We start from the raw sequence: 19,700 nt of genomic DNA on the forward strand, positions 1-19,700 counted from the left end.
TATCAACAGCTTCTTTGCTAACTTAGTTATAACCACCACATAAATATAAGACGTCTATAAACTTAACAGGTAATGTGTTATAGATCCTCTAAATCCTTTTTGTTGTTGTTGTATTATTCCCTGAGCCATGTCTCATCCCAGCAATAATCTCATTTATAGAACCTGTGGACAAAAAGGGGCCAGAAACTAAACATGATAAGCTTGGGGGAAGCCTTTGTGGCAACCTTGCAAACTCAGAGACCTCAAGTAACCACGTAGGAGGATCTGTGGTCATCAGGGGAACTAAAAATATTTATAGGATGTGGGAAATTATTAGTATATCCTTTGCAAATGTTAAACTTGTTTAAAGAAAACACTTAAAGAATGTGGGAGGTGTATAAGTTTTGCCAAATTCTTTTGGAATTAATCAAATGGAGATAGTCATTATGCCCAAGAATTGTAAAATATGAGTAGTAGATGTTTGATAAATAAATGGTGTGTCTTGTGGAGTTGGAGCCTGAGAAAGAAGACACCTACCAAGAAGGGTTCTTGGTGGGTAACTGGGCTCAAAATTTTAAAAAATAGAGCATAGCAACCATTTTTAAACAGGGGTCTGTCACCCTAGCCTGTATTGCATTCCTGCTATCTTGAGCCAGAGGAGTTCCTGGAAGCCTATTTCAACCAATAGGACTAAGACTTTCCCTGACCAATTGGAGCTTCACATGTATAGTCTAGTTAGTAGCATCAATCTGACCAATCAGACTGCAAGGATTTGGAGCCCTCATTTACATGAGATCAAACGAATCAAGGACCAGGGAATGGACTTCTTTCTGTAAGTCAGCATCCCGTGGCTAGACTGAAGATTGTGTTTCCCTGCTGGAGCTGAAAAGCTGAAACACCAACCAGATGGGCAGAGTGGAATTGAGTTGAACCCCCACCCCACTCATTTCACAGCGTGCTGATGCTGCTCTTGCCGAATTTCAATCGAGCTCTTTGCACTGAATAAAATTTCCTTATCCACTACACTCCAAATTGGCATTAAATTGGCCACAATGACCATTGGTTGGCAGTCTGCCTTCCTTGATTTCTGGGATTACTGAATTTATATACTAAAATATCGGTAATGGTGCTGATGGTTTTGCAAAGGAAATGCCAAAGCTACGTGGAAAGAAAATGTGTGTGACCAGCAAAATGTGCACTGCTCAGGAGCCCACTGGGATGGGACACCCCACAAAGTCAGAGAGTTCAGGGGGTGAGGTGTGGGCTACCCGACTTGAGATCTCAGAACCTCATTATAAGTCACCGGGTCAGATTCGTCCAAGGGGCCAAGTCAGAGGCAGCCAAAGACACAGCGGGAGGTCACGCCACGGGCGGGCGCTAAACCCGGGATCGTGCCCTGAGAGGGCGGGGCGAAGGCGGGGAGGGGCGGGGCTATGCCTGTCCCCGGAAGAGTCCGGGGATTGGTGGGCGGGTCGCGCCGGAGGCGGGGTGACGCTAGTCCTATAGAAGCGGGGATTGGTGGGCGGGGATTGGTGGGTGGGGATTGGTGGGTGGGGCTAGCCCCGCCGGGGGCGTTACTGGGGCACGTGAAGCGGCCTAGGCGCGGCGGCTGCGGGCGGGTGAGGGACCTTTCCTGGCCGGGCGGGCGGGTTGCCCCCGGGAGTCGCGCCTCGCTAGGCTTTCAGAATAGATGCCGAGGCCGGAACGGAGGGCTCCGGCCGCAGAGGGTCGGGTTGGGGGCTTAAAGGGGCGGCGCCCACCGCCTGGTCTGTGCAGCCGGCGGTGACTGAAAACCGGGATGTCTTGTTCAAACAGGGCCGGCGCCGAAGCCTGGCTCCGCGGGCGGGGCAGGGCGCACCCTCCGTCCCTAGGCCCGGGGCGAACGGAAGTCTTTCCCTCGCCCGCAGAGCTCTGGGCGGAGGCTCTGGATGGTGCTGCACGGCCCAGCCCGGGTCAGGGGTCTCTAGCTGTCGCCGGCATTGAAGGCGGGGGTGGCAGCTTGCGGGTCTGAGCAGGTCGGGCTCAGTTTCCTTAACATGGAGGTGATCCCTGGTCCCGGGACGCTGGCACCACGTCCCTGAGGCCTGCGTCTCAAAGTCAGGGCCACCAACCTCCCCCCCCCCCCCCCCCCCCCCCGCTGCCCAGATGGGGTCCGTGAAATCCCTCTGCGGCATTCATGGACTGTCTTACTGGGCTCTTTCAGATGAGAGCCTCAGCTGAAGCCATCCGAGTTGGCTGGGAGGTTTGTAATAATTTGTGGGTGGTATTTGAGGAGGAGAAAGGAGGCACTGAAAATAAGCACTTTGAACTCTTCTCACTGAACTCACCCTGCACAGCTCTGGCAACTTCCTCAGTTGCTGAGCAGCTTCCCGCTTCATGTCACAGCAGATACAGTCACTCCCCTGTCCAGAAATCACTTGGGAATCTGATATCAAACAAAACATGGTCTTTAACCAGTGTGTCGGTGCCCAGGCATCAGCACTCCTGGATGTGGTGGGATCTTGTGAGTTTGCAGCTCTGGGTCTGAAATACTGCCTATCTCTGCGGTATAACTGAGCCCTTTCCAACCACTGGATGGGATGCAAATGGTCAATTGAAGGAGGGGACAAGCAATTTTGAAAGTCCCAATATATAGCAGAATCATTTTTGTTTCATATGCATTTCAGATTTTAAAGGTGAGGCGTCAGGATCTCCCTCCCCCACCCCCCTCCCCGCCTACCCCTTATTTGTGGGGTAGAATGTGGTAGGTCTCACACATGGGAAACTGGGTGTTGGAAATGCACAGGGGATCGGGTGCAGGTAGTTGGAGCTGCTTATTCTAATCAGGCCTTCTTTCCCATGTTGCCTTTAGCAGTTTCTGGACTCAGATTGTTAACTTTCTTAAACAGGGTTTATCAGCCTGGCCTGGGGCTTTTTTGCTATTTTGTGCCCTTGTGACTGTAAGAGGTAGGCTGTGACATGTTTGCTGGGATCCTTGGAGTGATGTTGCCTCTGTGGTCATAGTAAAGTTCTCTATGTGCTTCAGGAGAGTAAAATTAAATTAAATTTTTAAGTGCTGATAAGTCAGCATTACTGAAAAGTACCTACTTTTAGTTTTCATCAGATTGTCTTCAACTCGCCTTTGCTTCTTTATCTGCCATTGTGACACAATCTTGGGTACATTTTCCTTCTGAAAAAGATGGGAGATCCACCCGAGCCTCTCACTGCATCGCAAAGCTTTCATTTCTGCCTCTTCGGGCACTTCCTGGAGTCCTCGTGATCACTGCTGGCCAGGAAGGTGGGGTAGGAGTTCATGACCCTGAGCAGCCGAGTGACTTTTCCTCATTCCAGCCTGTGTAGAAGCAGGATTGACAGGTTTCTCTTCCCTCCAAGAATCTCCAAGGCCTGCCCTTTGGTTGGAAGATGTCGGCCCTCGCTACCCTGTTTAAGTATGTGGATGAAAATCAGGATCGCTACATCAAGGTAAGGGAATATTTATTTATTCTAATGAACTTAAAATCCAGTTTAGTCCTTTGGAACTCAGGGGAACTGATGTGGAACTGATGTGAGTTATGCTGTTTAAATCAAGTATTAAAGACAGACAAACACTGCATGATCTCATTTCTTTGTACAATCTGAACAAGAAACTCAGAGAAGCAGAGAGTAGAATGGTGTTTGCCAGGGGCTATGGGAATGGTGAGATCCTGATCCTAGGCAAAGGGCACACGCTTTCAGTTTTAAGAAAAGTTCTGGAAGCTTACTGTTCAGCATGGTTACTATAGTTAACAATACTGTGTTGTAAACTTGAATCTGCTAAGAGAGTAGTTCTTAAGTGTTTGCACAGGGGAAAAAAAAAAGTGTGTGTGTGTGTGTATACAGGGTGGGGCAAAATAGGTTTATATATTGTTTGTATGAAAAATAATAAAATAATATGAGAATAAACTTTTCCTTACAACGGTAAACCTACTTTTGCCCCACCCTGTATATATAAATCTAGAGATCTTTTCCTTTACCTCCTCATTACAGTATAGAAGATACAATTTTGGCTTTTGACAGAAAGTCTTAATATATGTTTCTAGAAATGGCAGAGCTAATTGAAATTTTTGTTTAATCTTCATCTATAACTTCTTGTAGAAGATTAAAGACCTCTTTTGCATTTAGGATGTTTTTAATGATTCAGCAGCATTATAGATTAATTTGTTACTTGATTTTAATTTAAAGAATCATGCTTTAAAGCTATTCTTGGTAGCCACATTTCAGATGAAATCTTTAGAGTTCTCATTCTAAAACTTATACTTTAGAGAACCTGCCGTTATAAGGATGATAACTAAGCTAACCTGAACTGAAAATCTTGGGTAGTTTCTGTACCCCTCATTTGTAATTTTGTTAGGTTCAGATAAAAAAGGTATTTATGGACTCTATACATTTTATATTCACCTCATGCTTAATGGTAAAAAATACGCATCCTGACATGTTTCTGTTATGCTATATAGTTCTTGCTACAGGGTCAGTAAAAGTAGGTTTTGATTGATCTGTTCTTCCATGTGTGGTCAACACGTTCAACATGAAGTGGCCACAGGTAGCAGGTCAACGTTGGGTGCCTGAAACATGGCAAAAGTATGGATGCCTTTCTTCCTTTAGGAGTATCATTTGAGAATCCCTTTTTGCTTATTGTCCACAAACAGAAGCTTGCGGAATGGGTGGCCATCCAGAGCGTATCTGCGTGGCCCGAGAAGAGAGGGGAAATCAAAAAGATGATGGAAGTGGCTGCTGCGGATATCAAGCAGTTGGGCGGCTCCATGGAACTGGTGGATATTGGAAAACAGAAGGTATGAGTGTACACTCAGATACCCTGCTTGTCTTTTACCAGAAAGGCCTTATTTGGATATAAATCTGTGTGGTTTCTTCAGTTGGACTGGGGCACAGGTTTTTGTCATTCTCGGCATTTATCTCCAGGAAGAACTGCAGAGGGTTACCCAACCAGTTAGCGTAGAAGCTGTTCTTAGAAAATAACATTCACCAGAAATCAGTCTCCTTTTAAACTAGGCAGCTACACTCTATCCACGTAAGTGTAAAAACACGAAGACTCCCACAGTCCCCACACTCTGTCTTCAGCATCCCTACTGCGAGGAATAGCACTTTTTCTTGAAAAAGAGGAACTTTGTGTGTGAGCTGGATTCTGACAGGAAATTGCTTTCTAACTGAAGTGAACAGTCCACTCATGCAGTCATTCCAATGATTTCAGTCCCATGTGAATTACATGTTTCATGCCATGTATTTTCGAAGATGCAGTATCACTTTCTACTGCATAGTGTGGCGAATTTTGCTTTATCTCACTTTTCTTGTCTGCTGGTGTGTCAGTTGAGGTCATTGTCCCTGGATTGTACTGTGGACATTCAGCTCAGTCTGCTCTTTTCATGAGTGGAAGCACCCGAGGCCCAGGTGGGCTTTGCCTCCACTGGGAACCACACCAGTTCCCAGTGGCGATAAAACCTGGGCCTCCTGATTCCAGTCCAGCAGTGATTGTGAGGGCTGCACAGGGGTGTCTGTGGGCTTACTGAGAGTTACTTATGCTGAGTATTTATGAGTGGAGTTTACTGGAAAGACAAATCTGAGGACCTGCAAAAATCTCGGCAGCCTGGTGCGTTCCTGAATGTATGGTATGCCCTGGGGTGCTCAGAGCCCCTGGGCTTGGGGCGGACACTTTCATCAGCCCATCACTCACCCCGATAGGCTTGTCAGTTTTACTAGTTGCTCATTTACCTTTTGATTGTAAATTGTTTAGTTTCATTTCCAATTTAGTCTGGGAGTTTATTAATGTTTATTTCACAAGACTATGTTCTAGTAACTAGATGGTTCTAGCATGAGTAATCATTACCCAGCAGCGACATAAATTTATGTGTACCTTTCATCCTTCTGTAACCACCCCCTCCCCCGCCGCCCCCCAATTTGGCTGGTAGTACTTTGTAATGGTGACAGTAGTTTTCCCTGCTGGGATAGAGGAGCTGGGAGAGCTGTTACAGGGTGCAGGGCCGGATTTTAAAGTGTCGGCTGGAGAGTTGAGCTGTTGTAGGCATAGGAGAAGCACTGAGCCTGCCTTCGCTTCCTGCATTGCTATTCTAGAGAGAATACCGTGGCTAATGCATTGGCCCCGTTCTTACGGGATCATTGGAGACCAGAAAGCCTTCTGGAGGACCTGCTCCAGTGCCTGCTCGTGCACTTTCCTGTGACAGTCACTCATCCTGGTCTACGGCCCTTTCTGTGCAGAACTAATGTGATTTGCAAACACCCATCTTCTGCTTTAAGATTGTAGTAGTTTTTATTCATTATTTAGAAAATACTGAACTAAGTTGCATCCCAAACTCACCTCTAAAAACATGTTTTGTTGTATTAGAGTTAAAAACAAAAACAAAAAAACAAACAAAAAAAAACCCTGCCTTTAAAAATCTGCCAAATTGCCTGCAATTGGTGAACATAATTCAGTCTTTGTACTCTGGGTTATAGCAAAATAATTTCTTGTTAATTAAATGACTCAGTTGAGCAATATGATCTTAAACCCTACAATAGAGGGAGGTTAATGAGAAGGGATAAGAACACTTAGGTATTTTAATAATATCTGCCCTGAACATTAGGTTTTTAAACAAAGGCTGTCTTCATATGCTTCCCTTTCCTCTTGCAGCTCCCTGATGGCTCAGAGATACCACTTCCTCCCATTTTACTTGGCAAGCTGGGCTCCGACCCCAAGAAGAAGACAGTGTGCATCTACGGCCATCTGGACGTGCAGCCGGCAGCCCTGGAGGATGGCTGGGACAGTGAGCCCTTCACCCTGGTGGAGCGAGACGGTAAGGACGCTCTCCTGGCAGAGCAGCGCTTCAAATCCTGCTGCTTCTTCACCAGCAGAATCGCCAGTACTCCCTTGGCCATCCTCCCAGAACAGGCTGTGTGAGCTAATATAGAAATGGGCTTCCAGAAGTTTACACGTGTGCACCAGACAGGAACACGAGAAAGCCTTCCCGTCCTGTGGAAACGGGGGTTTGTGGCCTTGAGTCAGTGAGGCTTCCCCAGTTCTGAACTGAGGCAGTGCAGCCCTCACATGCTGAGTCTCCACTTGACAACTCTCTGGAGACTTGGTGCCACTGGGACCCCTTCCTCCTTGAGTTGTCTTCCTCATCACTCCTCCCCCACCTGCACCGCCAGCTTAGAACACAGCCCCTCCTGATTGCTCGGAAGGGAGGGGGCTCCCTCAGCAGACTCAGCATTGAGGACGCTGGAAGAAGCTGGGAGTGCATGCCTCTTTGTCTTGTACACCTCTGTGCAGTGTGGTCTGCACCGTCCCCCAACCCCTGTCACCTTGTCAGCATTCCTCCCAGAACAGTGATGCTTTTAGGAGAGATCTTTAGCTTTTGTGAAAAGTTGGGCTCAATTTAAAAGTAAATTTCCAGGGTAGTGATGGCTTTAAGCCTTGTACTACTTTTGGGTGGGTCATGTTAAAACTGCCAAACATTTGAAAACAGTCTTAGGAATGAGGAAGTCATAGAGCTGACCCAGACAGAGGGAAGATCTGTGCTCTTCCCTGGTGCCCTCAGGGCTCTTGTCACGTGATAGCAGGCCCTGGGGAGTATTGTTTCCCCTGGAGGGGCCCCTGGAGCAGGGGTGCAGAGGGAAGGGACTGACTCCTTACCCGGAGGGAACAGTATTGTGCTAAGTCCCATTCTTTATCAGATTAGATGTGAAATTGGGGTGGGGTCAGATTTGTCGTTCTCTTGATAAGGGTGTATGGTGCTTTCCCCGCCCTGCCCAGGTTTTCTACCCTTATTCATACCAGCTGGTTATGGAAGTCGATTTTAATCACTGGCCCACTGATAGTAAGCTCCTGGACCTGGGTCTGAAGTTTGTGCCCTGAGTCAGCAGGACCGTGAGCACTGGCTAACTGCCACATCTGCGGGGACGGGAGAGGGACTTGGAGGCATTCACGTGAAGGCAAATTCTCCCATCATTTTAGCAGTAGTGCCGGCTAGAGACTTGGGGCTCCTGATAACAGGAAAATGGGCTTCCAGTGTCAAGAGACGTTCTCAGGGCAGATGCATGTGGTTTTGCAAAGATGTTACCAGATGTTCACCTGGTAACGATGTTACAAGGGTTCACTCTCCATCTGTCTCCTTGTCATTGTAATGCTGTGAATTTGCTGATTGCTGTTTCAGGCAAGCTGTACGGGAGAGGTTCGACTGATGACAAGGGGCCAGTGGCCGGCTGGATGAATGCCCTGGAAGCCTTTCAGAAAACAAATCAAGTATGTCACCCTCCTTGAGCCTGGTTCACCCCGTTCCATCTGAGTGTAACAAGGCCGGGCTTCTCAAGATCAAAGATCACTAGGATGTGAGACAGCAGGCTCCCCCCAAAGTGTCAGTCCAATGACTCAGGCTTTAGATGAGAGGTTTGTTCCAGCTTCAGGAAACACTGCAGGTGTAATTGTTTTACAGTGTTCAAGGGTCGCACTATTGATAACTAGGCAGGAATCCAGGCCACACACAAATGACCCTCCCACCTGAGCTGTGATAAGCGGACAAACCCCTTACTTTCTCTGCATGGTTACAGGCTCCTGAAAATACATTTTATTTTTAGAAATATATTTCCTTAACTAGGAACTCTCCACTCCTTGTTGAAAATTTGTAAACTTTAGAGAAGCAGAGAGAAAAAGTTGCCTAGAATCTCAAACCTAGGAGACTTAATGTTTTGGTACTTACCAATCTTTTCACCTGTTTTTAACCTAATTGCGATCAAGTGTACAGATGGCTTTTGCATTTTGCCTTTCTCTTGTATCATGATAAAATTAGAATTGTAAGACAAGCATGTTTGTTAGAGCATGAGAAGGTAGATCTGAATAGAGCCCAGAGGTCCATTTTGCACAGGAGAAAACCGCGGCCCAGAACCACTGGATGGCAGTGCTCCCATGGCCGCCACATGCTGGGCGCAGGGACTGAGGGCAACTGAGAGAAGGGGTGGATGTTCAAGGCAGAGCTGCCCAGAGCAGCTCCATCTACCTGATCCATATATCCAGGTCCTCAGAAGGAATCCATCTGAGGGGCAGGAGAAGGGAGGTGTGCCTGAGCAGTGCCATCCAGGGACAGTTCTGAAACGGACTCTGTAAACCTCAGTCCCAGTGAGGCCCTGCCGTGCCACAAGCCTCATTTTCTCATGTGTGGAAGGCCACCTGCCTCACTACACAGTGCTGGGGAGATCTGGTAAACTGCAGGGAGGAGCCAGATGGACAGATGGCAGCACCCACTCTTTAAGAAAAGGTACTTTAGTGCGAGCAGGAGGTCATCGTGCAGGAGTACCTTCTAAATTAAGAAGAGACTTTCCCTCCCTTGAGGGCACTGGTGGTGGCCACAAGGGTGCAAATGAAGACTCCTGTGATTTCTTTGTGTACAGCCTTCAGAGAACAGCTCAGGCCTTAATGCAGACTCCTGACCTGCGCTGGGTGAGCACATAGATCCCTGTGACTCAGAAGTGTGCCTGAGGACTTGCTGGCAAGGAGCTCTCAGTGAGGATGTAGCTGTGGCTGGAGCCAGGCTTGTCCCCTGACACAGCCCAGCACATGGGGACTGAGGGTCACTGGGAACTGCACACCTCCTGTCAGAATGCTTGGTCTGGAGGAAGTTGGGTATTTGAAATTAGTGATTTCACATTTGGTGACTTTCTGTCTATTGTCTCTAAGCACTAAACATATGTGAAAGCTGAATGCCTGTGACACTCTTTTCCTATCACAGGAAATCCCTGTTAACATCCGATTCTGTCTGGAGGGTATGGAGGAGTCGGGCTCCGAGGGCCTGGATGAGCTGATTTTTGCCCAAAAGGACACCTTCTTTAAAGACGTGGACTACGTCTGCATTTCTGACAACTACTGGCTGGGGAAGAAAAAGCCCTGCATCACCTATGGCCTCAGGGGCATCTGCTACTTTTTCATCGAGGTATCAGCCCATTCCCCATGTCCCATGGTGATTCCCCTGTGGTGCTCCCTGCCCAATGCCATCAGAATCAGCGGCATCCACCTTCACGCTAGGGTGTATTCTTTGCAGGATTGTCTTGGGCAGTTGAGAAAAGATGAAGTGCTAGTCCATGTAGGAAGACTGAGACTTATGTGGAGCATTTTAGGAAGACTTCCTTTCAAAAGTGACAGTGTTCATATTTTAGCTCTTATCTCTTGACTGAGTGATCTTAAGGGAACTGGGATATTTACCCTCAACACAGAAGCCCAAGAGGATGGACCTACCACTCACTGGTGGGCTGAGTCTCGATCTTCCCCTCTACACAGAAAGGTGGGGGTTCCTACCTCACGGGTGACTGATGATTAGTTCCTGCATGTGAGGGTGGTGTATAGACTCAAAAGTTCTGGGAATGATCATAGAGCACTCACCCTGTGCAAGGCACCTTCTACCTGCTGTATGAATAACCAACGGGGACACAGTAGCTTGGAGGTGAGCAGTCTTACTCTGCTACAGGTGAGGAGGCAGAGGCCCAGGGCTGTTACTGCTTTATCCTGGTTACATAGCGTGGCAGCGGTGGGGCAGACACTGACCCCAGGTCCTTAGGCTTCAGGTCCCTGCTGGCTCTTTTTTTCTGGTTGTTGTTACCCTTTCATAGCTCTTGCAGGGTATCCCTGAAACCACTGCAAAATGCTCTCAGAGCTTGGGGAGTTGCCCTGCTCAGTATTCCTAGCTTACCTGCACTTAGTACAGGTTCACCTATGCTCAGTACTCTTAGCTCACCTATGTTCGTACTCCTAGTACACCTGTGCTCAGTATTCCTAGTTCACCTGTGCTCAGTACTCCTAACTCACCTGTCCTCAACACTCCTTGCTCACCTGTGCTCAGCACTCCTAGCTCACCTATGTTCAATACTCCTAGCTCACCTGTGCTCAGTACTGCTAGCTCACCTGTGCTCACTACTCCTAGTTCCTCTTAGCTCACTACTCCTAGTTCATCTGAGCTCAGTATTCCTAGTTCACCTGCGCTCAGTACTCCTAGTTCACTTGGGATCAGTATTCCTAATTCACCTATGGTTATATTCCTGGTTTACCTATGGCTGGCATTTCCAAGGGTATTTTCTGTTGTTTCAAGTTTTATAATTTAGGAAATGCCTTGCTTTGCTCATTAACGGAGCAAATTTTGATTTTAAAAATTGCCTGTCAGGTCTTATGAATGTTCTTAGTTCAATTTACTGTCACATGATAGAAATAAGCTCTGCTAAGCAGCCCAATAGAGTGTCTTTGTTCCTCCCAGGTGGAATGCAGTGACAAAGACCTGCACTCTGGGGTGTACGGGGGCTCAGTGCACGAGGCCATGACGGATCTCATTACTCTGATGGGTAAGCCGGGTTTCAGTCACGACTTGGTGATTTGGGAGACCAGCTGGTGGGCTATTTCCAGGCTGTCATCAGCATTTGGTGCATTCCAGTGTTCTTCATGAACCAATTCCCTGTTACTCTGCAGCTCCCTTGCTCTGCTCACTGTTCCCTTTAAAAGATTGATCTGGATGCCTGGTTTCTGCCTTCTTCTTCCTCACACCCTTACCTCCCTGTGTAACTAAACTCTCTCTTGCCTCCAGGACCCAGCTGGTCACCCCTGGCTCCTTCAGCTCTGTCTGGCCTTGTCCAGCCTGTCCCCTAGATTCCCACAACTGTCTTTCCTCTGGACACGTACTAGGTGTATCGGTTAATAATGCAGATTTTTTTCAATAAATGGAGTTACATATATATTGATATATATGCAATGTGATTTGATATGTATGCTATTTTGTTGTATTGACACAAGCTTCAAAACTTCATTTGTCAAATTCTCTGAAGGTGTTAATATCAGATATTTTTACACTTAAAAATGTTGAATTTCATGCAAAAAAAATCAGCATTTGTGGGAAGTTTTAATTTACTTTATTTTGAAGAAAAATGCTGTTGAATACTTTGGGAAGCTTATGGGAAACATGCTCCATTTCAAGATACTTGTGAATGCTGGTTTAAACGCTTTAAAAGTGATGCTTTCAATGTGAAAAACAAAAATGTCCAGGTTTGAAGACCAACAGTTACAAGCATATTAGATGAAGATGTGTGTCAAACTAAAAAAACAAATTGCAGAAAGATTAAATGTTGCTCAGCAAACAATTTTTGATTGTTTATAAGCAATGGGAAAGATTTTAAAGGAAGCAAAATGGGTGCCACGTCAAGTGAATGAAAGACAAATGGAAAACCGAGAAGTCATCAGTAAAATGTTGCTTCAACAGCATGAAAGTCTTTTTTGCATCAAATTGTGACTGGTGATAAAAGTGGATTTATTTTGAGAGTCCCAAATGCACAAAATCATGGATTGATTCAGGTCAACTATCAACATTGACTGCAAGGCCAAATCGCTTTGGAAAGAAGACAGTGCTCTGTGTTTGGTGGGATCAGGAAGGTGTGGTGTACTATGAGCTTCTAAAACCAGGTGAAACTGTTAATGCTGATCGCTAAGGACATCAGATAATCAATTTGAACCATGCTTTGATCATGAAATGACCAGAATGTTCCAGAAGACACGGCAAAGTAATTTTGCCTCATGATGATGTACCATCACACACTTCAAAACCAGTTAAAGACTCGTTAAAAGATCTTGCCTGGGAAGTATTTACCCACCCGCTGTATTCACCAGACCTTACTCCTTCAGATTTCTACTTGTTCTGATCAATGGCACATGCACTTTCTGAGCAGCACTTCAAAACATACGAAGAAGGCCGGGACCGGTTTGGCTCAGTGGATAGAGCGTCGGCCTGCGGACTGAAAGGTCCCGGGTTCGATTCCGGGCAAGGGCATGTACCTTGGTTGCGGGCACATCCCCGGTGTGGGGTGTGCAAGAGGCAGCTGATCGATGATTCTCTCTCATCGATGTTTCTAACTCTCTATCCCTCTCTCTTCCTCTCTCTGAAAAATCAATAAAATATATTTAAAAAAAAAAAAAAAAAACATACGAAGAAGTGGAAAATTTGGTCTCTGAATGGTTTGCCTCAAAACAAGAAAATTTCTATTGGCACCGTATCCACAAATTACCTGAAAGATGGGGAAATGTGTAGCTAGTGATGGACATTACTTTGAATACAACACCTTTGATGTTTCTCTTGAAATTATTGTGTTTCCTTTGATTACAAAATCCACTGCTATTAACCGGTACACCTAGTATGTCACTTCTCTCAGATAGCATCTGCTCCAGCCCGTTTGACATTGTAACTGGCCTCAGCGAGGGCTCTTGCATGGTCGGCTCCTTGAGAGTGAGACCCCAGCTCACTCTCTCTGGCATCCTGTTGCCTCACCATAAGGTTTGTTGTGCTGTTTCCTTCCCGGATGGATGGTGGCTGCCATCTGTGGAGTCTATTGCTCCTGGGACTGGAGTCTACTCTGTCCCTCTCTCTAGTTCCCTCTCAGCTTGGGAGTAGCTATTTTCTTGTGGAAAGTGCGTTGAAAAGGCAATATTGGAGAGTGTCATGGTTTTTAGAGGAGGCCTGGGACCACTCTGCTCAGGGTGTCCTGGTCTGTGACCATGGACAGTTCCCCTATCCCTTCATATCTAAGTCTCTTTGTCTTAAATTGGAAGATGGTACTGCTTGCTTCACTGGGTTATTATAGTAGTTAACTGACGTATGAGCACAGATACCCAGGCGCTCACATGTGCCCAGGAAAGGGGACCACAGGGCTCTTGTGCCAGGACTCCCTGCAGCCTATGCACTGGCACCCACGGTTCCCTTTCTCCTCCAGGCTGCTTGGTGGACAGGAAGGGGAAGATCCTCATCCCTGGCATCAGCGAGGCTGTGGCACCCGTGACGGAGGAGGAGCTGAAGCTCTATGACCAGATCGACTTTGACCTGGAGGAGTACGCCAAGGACGTGGGAGCACAGACCCTGCTGCACAGCAGCAAGGTGCTGCCTTGGCCACACCAAGACCTGTCCATCCCCAAGCCTCCCAACTGCAGGGGCCCCTTGGGAAGGAGCAGAGTGGCTGGCAGAGATCTGGGCATTTCTGTGGGCACCTGGGTCATTGGAAGGTGCAGACCACTCCGGGCTGGGTGCTGAGAGGTTGTTAGAAATGTCAAATACTGACTAGTGACCACATGGGCCCTGGAATACATGCAGAGAAACGGAGAGGCAGGTAACTCTCACCTGCTTGCGTGTGTAGGATGATCTCTAGGACAGGCCAGAGTTAGTGTAAGGCCTACCTGGCAGAGCCCACTCAGTTCCTGGTTTATGAGGTCTAGGTAAGCTCACATCCAGGTCAGCCAGCATTAACTGAACTGCGGAGTCTGCATCTCCTTCCTGTGCTCAGGAAAGCTGTGACTAAGTGGAACCTCCCAGAAGACATTCTTGTCTCTGAAAGCTGTCCCCTGAACTTCTCTGTCATTTTTGCAGAAAGACATCCTGATGCACAGATGGCGGTACCCGTCCCTCTCCCTCCACGGGATCGAAGGTGCCTTCTCCGGCTCAGGGGCCAAGACTGTGATTCCTAGGAAAGTGGTTGGCAAGTTCTCCATCAGGCTCGTGCCCAACATGATTCCTGAGGTTGTCAGCGAGCAGGTACATGGGGCAGTGGGACTCAGGGAGAGGGGGCCGTGCACCGGCAAAGATCGGGGACCAAAAGGTTTTCCTCTGAACAACTGAAAAATACAAACCCAAACCCATATGTCCCCACCTCTTGGCTATGGCCAACTCAGTAATTACTAGGATAAGCAGTTCAGAAACTGATCGAAGATAAAGGCCACATAAAAAAGTATTACGTGTAAGTGACCTTTGTCAGTGCTGAGGCATGCCCAAACCTGATCTCTGACTTCAGGTCAGATGCTGACTTTGGGTCCAATATGTTATGGTGAGGGTCCAAGGGGCACAGCACCCTCTGGGCCGTGGTGAGGAGCGGAGGGGAACACTCCTGTCGGAAGATTTCAGAGGGGCAAATTCTGATTGCTGCAGGCCCGACAGGCCCCAAGAGCAGTCAACCCGATGGGAAGGTTTGGAAGATAGAAGCTTCCCTATGGGGAGAGGACACTGAGGACTGGCATTTTGTCATAAAGAGGTCTCCCTGGGCCGGCAAATGGCTCTATTTTTAGTCTGGATGTGATCTTTTTATAAAGCAAGTCAAAGAACAATTTTGAAAACTTGGTTTAAATATTATCATTATATGGGAACATCTACATAAAGGATGAATTGCTTGACATAAAACATTTTACCTGCAAATAATTGGCTTTTAATTCTTGATAAAATCACCTTTTCTATTATCACAGTTAATGCACATCAGCATTTAGCAGAAGAAAATTCACTGTAGACTCACTCTAGACCCATTGTAGACCTGTTATAATCTCACTGTAGACTCCTGGTGGACTTACCGTAGGCTAATTGTAAACCACTGCAGACTCACTCTAGACCCATTATAGACCTGTGTTGACTCACTGTAGACTCCTGGTAGGCTACTTACAAGCCATGTGGACTCACTGTAGATCTGCTTTGCATCAGATGCAGAACTTTACAATACTTTGTGTCTCTTCTGTTTGTGGTTCAGGTTACAAAGTACTTGACAAAGAAGTTTGCTGAACTGCAGAGCCCCAACAAATTCAAGGTGTACATGGGCCATGGCGGGAAGCCCTGGGTGTCTGACTTCAACCACCCTCATTATATGGCTGGGAGAAGAGCCCTGAAAACAGGTCAGACATTCTCCTGGGGATAATGCCAGGGCCCCCAGCGTGTCTGCTAGGGCTCTGCTGTATCACATGACACATAGCTATATAGTCATGCTCTGAGGAGCATCGACGTGCAGGCTGGTGAGAGGGGCTGCTGTCCCAGGGTCCAACCTTGGTGCTATGGGTAGTAGGTGTGCAGAGAAGCCTCAGTCCCCAAGCTAACTATTTCTTTTATTTCATTCCCTCCAGTTTTTGGTGTTGAACCGGACTTAACCAGGGAAGGTGGCAGTATTCCTGTGACTTTGACTTTTCAGGAGGCCACAGGCAAGAATGTCATGCTGTTGCCCGTGGGGTCCGCTGATGATGGTGCCCACTCCCAGAATGAAAAGCTCAACAGGTGAGGCTCTGGATCCTAGTCCTGAATCTGGGTTAGTTTCCTTGTGGATACCAGTGAGAAATCCTGTGAAAGCCAGGGCGTCCCCTGCATCCCTTCCTCCTCCACACCTGCCCCTTTCCTGCTGCTAAGAGGTGATTTCTGGGGTCCCCTCTTCCTGTGCTCTCTACCATCTGTCCCTAGTGAGGGAACATGGGTGGGAGGTAGGGAAGGAAGCCTGTGGGAGGTGGCAGTTCTTTAGAACAAGGTTTACCCAGTGGTCTGTTGATCTCTGTGCTTCCCTGGCGACTCCTGAAGGACCTCCGCATCTTCCTGTTTGGAAGTCCTCATGTCATTACTGACTCCATAAGCTACTTTTCTCCTTCCTGGCTTATACAGACGTGATGGGGTCTTTAACCAGCAAAGGCGGAAATTGATCTCTGAGTTGGAAGCTGTGAGGAAAGACCCAAGAAGAACAGAGGAGGATAGGAAACAGGGGTCATCTTGGGGTCAGGGACTAAGAGATAGAGGCCCTGCATGGAGGGTGGAAGGGAGGGACAGAGACCTGGGCCCTAGGACACCAGGTGGCGGCTTCAGATCCAAACAAATAACGGGAGGGCCATGATCAAGACAAGGCCTTTCGTAGTCGGGGGCTAGGTGAGATCCCGTCTATTCTACTGGTCCCTGCTGGGACACTTGGGCTGAGCCTACATTTGAGAACCAGGTGCCCAAATTCTAAAGGCAAGCAGAACTCAGGGCCCGCACACCAGGACGGTGGATGCTCCCAGAATGCCACTTGTGTGCCTGGACTTTGGGACACCAACCAACACCATGACTTGTTCCTCTCCATCAGGCACAACTACATAGAAGGAACCAAAATGCTGGCTGCGTATCTGTATGAAGTGTCTCAGCTGAAGAACTGAGAGGCCCCGTGTCCTGTGGAGCACCTCTGAAGGCACCTGCCCTCCACCCACTTCCTCTCTGATCGCTCCAGAAAGCAGTCTGTCTTCCTCCTCTCTTGTCACACCGCACACAGACATCCAGGGACAGAAGCACCAGCCTGTCCCTGAGTGACATGGCCCACACTGGGCAGTTACACACGTTCAGTCCTGGGGTATCAGTGACCCCGAATGTCAGCTGAATTCTCCGAGATGCTCAGCATGGCTTGGTCTCCAGGACTCACAACAAGAGTTCTGTAGAAGGTTCTGGTTGACATCTAGTCAGACTAAATGGAGGCCTTGCTGATCCTGGCCCTACCTCTGCCTCTGATTCAGAGTCGGGCACGCTGAGTATCTAGTTGGGATGTATGATAAGTGAGGGCCTCCCTTTCTGGTCCTTTGCTGCCCTGCAGTTCTGTCCTCTACTGAACACTGTAACCCTCCTGTCTTCTTGCTAACCCTCCAAACCTGAACCTAACTGGAAGGATCATGTGGTCTGCCTGTGCCAGTGAATAAAAAGTACAAATGGAGCCTCTGGATGAGTCCCTGCCTCCTGACTTACCCAGGAGTACCCTGTGTGTGGAAGGTGGTGTTCCGTGGGGGCTTCAGGTGGGGGTGGGTCTTCTCTCCCAGCCCCCCAGGGGACTCACGGCCCCTCCATAGCTGTTAGGAAAGTGTCTATCCCTATCCCCATGTCTTATGCTGCCTAGACACCAAAAATCCAGTCAGATTGGTTTAAACAAATGGAGAGTTTATTGGCCCAGCTGGTAAAAAGCCCAGAGTAAATGGGAAGCAGGGCTTAATTCATTTCAAAGTATATAGTTTGTCCACATTGCTGACCTTCTTAACTCAGATCAGAACTGGGATGTGAAAAGGGGCTGCTATATTTTGAGCCCTCATTCTCATACTGATGAAACAGAATGATGACATTGGAAGTCTTTGTTTTAGCCCAGCCAGTGTGGCTCAATGGTTGAGCATTGACCCATGAACCCAGAGGTTATGGTTTGATTCTTGATTAGGACACATGCTCAGGTTGCAGGCTCAGTCCCCAGGAGAGGGCATGCAAAAGGCAACTGATCAATGATTCTCATCAGTGATATTTTTCTCCTTTCCCCTCTGAAATCAATACAAATATATATATTTTTGAAAAAACACACTCATTGTTTTGGCCCCCAAGTCCTCTCTGACACCTTCGCTCCCCAGGTCCTCCCCTGCCCTGGAGTCACCACAGCGTCCTGAAGCCTGTGTTCTGCACTCTCATCTTCCTAACCAGCTGTCCTAGTCCTCAGGGAGGCTTACCCTGGGAGATGGTGCTCATCAGCCAAGTACTGTGCGCAGCAGAGGCCTTCCTGGGATTGGCTATTCTAAAGTCCAGGATTGCTTCCCTGTTACTCCACCAGGGGCTGGCCCTTGACAAAAATACAGCTGCCTGTTATTTGGAAAAAGGCAGAACTGGGCTGAGGAGAGGAGGGCCTGAGAGGAGCTTTTGGATCTAAGAGAGAAGTTCATCTGCTCTTGTTGGTGTCCGGGTCAGAAAGGTGATGCTAGGCATGTGAGGATCCTTAAACCACAACGTGTTCACTAGTGAGGATATGGCTAGGCTAATGTGCCTGAACCAACCACTGTTCCCCCATTCTCTGCTACACGGCCTCGCAGCCAGGCTGGGGCTGGAGGGGGCGCCTCTGCCCTCAGTGTCATGGCCCGTGACCTCTGCTCCACACTTTGCAACTCTACTGCAGTCCCACTCAGAGACCAGGAGGCAATCCAGAATGAACAAATGTTTCTTCCTTTGGCATCTTACTCAGAAAGTGCTCCCAGAAGTGGGAAATGGACCTGTCTGGCATTCCTACCACTCTGCAGAAGAGAGATATTAGGGAGTCAACCTTTAAGTCTGTTACACCATGATGATACTATGACATTTGTCCCAAGGAAAACTGAGAAAAAAAATAAACAGTAGTATCATTAGCTAAAGGAAGGACTGATGGGACTTTGTTTATCACTTTTCAGATAAAATTGTAACATCTGCATCCACCCTGAGGCTTTGTGGAACACGTGAGTTGTGAGGGAGGCAGTATTAGTCTGAAATAGGCCTTTTTTTTTTTTTGAAATGCTGGTTTGTTTTTTTTTTTAATATATTTTTTGTTGATTTTACACAGAGAGGAATTGAGAGGGACAGAAAGTTAGAAATGTCAATGAGAGAAACATCGACCAGCTGCCTCCTGCACACCCCCCAACGGGGATGTGCCGGCAACCAATGTATATGCCCTTGACTGGAATCGAACCCGGGACCCTTCAGTCCGCAGGCCGACGCTCTATCCACTGAGCCAAACCGGTCCTGGCGAAATGCTGGTTATTTTAAGCTGGGTATCTTCAAGAAATAAAAGACACAGGAAGAGCCAAAACCGGTGTGGCTCAGTGGATAGAGCATCAGCCTACAGACTGAAAGGTCCCAGGTTCGATTCCAGTCAAGGGCATGTGCCTTGGTTGCGGGCACATCCCCAGTGTGGGGTGTGCAGGAGGCAGCTGATCGATGTTTCTCTCTCATTGATGTTTCTATCTCACTCTCTCTTCCTCTCTGTAAAAAAAATCAATAAAATATATTAAAAAAAAAAAAAAAGACACAGGAAGAACCTTTACCTTCCCCCTCACTGCCTTTGACCTTCCCCCTACCTGCCTATAAGATTTAGACAGGAAGGGAGTTAGCATCATGGGTAACTCCAGTTCACCATGAACTAGGTGTGATAGACAG

The 19,700-nt window shown here is 47.7% G+C and overlaps 1 protein-coding gene across 4 annotated transcripts; it reads left to right on the forward strand.

Moving 5' to 3' along the window:
- The first annotated feature begins 1,528 nt into the window (after positions 1-1,528).
- On the forward strand, positions 1,529-17,486 carry CNDP2 (carnosine dipeptidase 2). 4 transcript variants are annotated; one of them, XM_084888194.1, is made up of 12 exons: positions 1,529-1,598; positions 3,319-3,441; positions 4,644-4,787; positions 6,638-6,800; positions 8,160-8,248; positions 9,729-9,929; positions 11,241-11,325; positions 13,735-13,895; positions 14,382-14,546; positions 15,523-15,664; positions 15,890-16,037; positions 16,867-17,486. In XM_084888194.1, exons 2-12 carry the CDS (start codon positions 3,382-3,384, stop codon positions 16,934-16,936), a joined length of 1,428 nt encoding a protein of 475 aa, XP_084744320.1. In that variant the 5' UTR covers positions 1,529-1,598; positions 3,319-3,381; the 3' UTR covers positions 16,937-17,486. The 4 variants fall into 4 exon arrangements, with proteins under 4 accessions (XP_084744320.1, XP_084744323.1, XP_084744321.1 ...); XM_084888197.1 differs by having other exon boundaries at positions 1,569-1,598; positions 3,073-3,441; XM_084888195.1 differs by having other exon boundaries at positions 1,578-2,221.
- The last annotated feature ends 2,214 nt before the right edge of the window (positions 17,487-19,700 follow it).

This window comes from Pipistrellus hanaki, assembly GCF_964339955.1.
Source record: "Pipistrellus hanaki genome assembly, chromosome: 6".
NCBI lineage: Eukaryota > Metazoa > Chordata > Mammalia > Chiroptera > Vespertilionidae > Pipistrellus > Pipistrellus hanaki.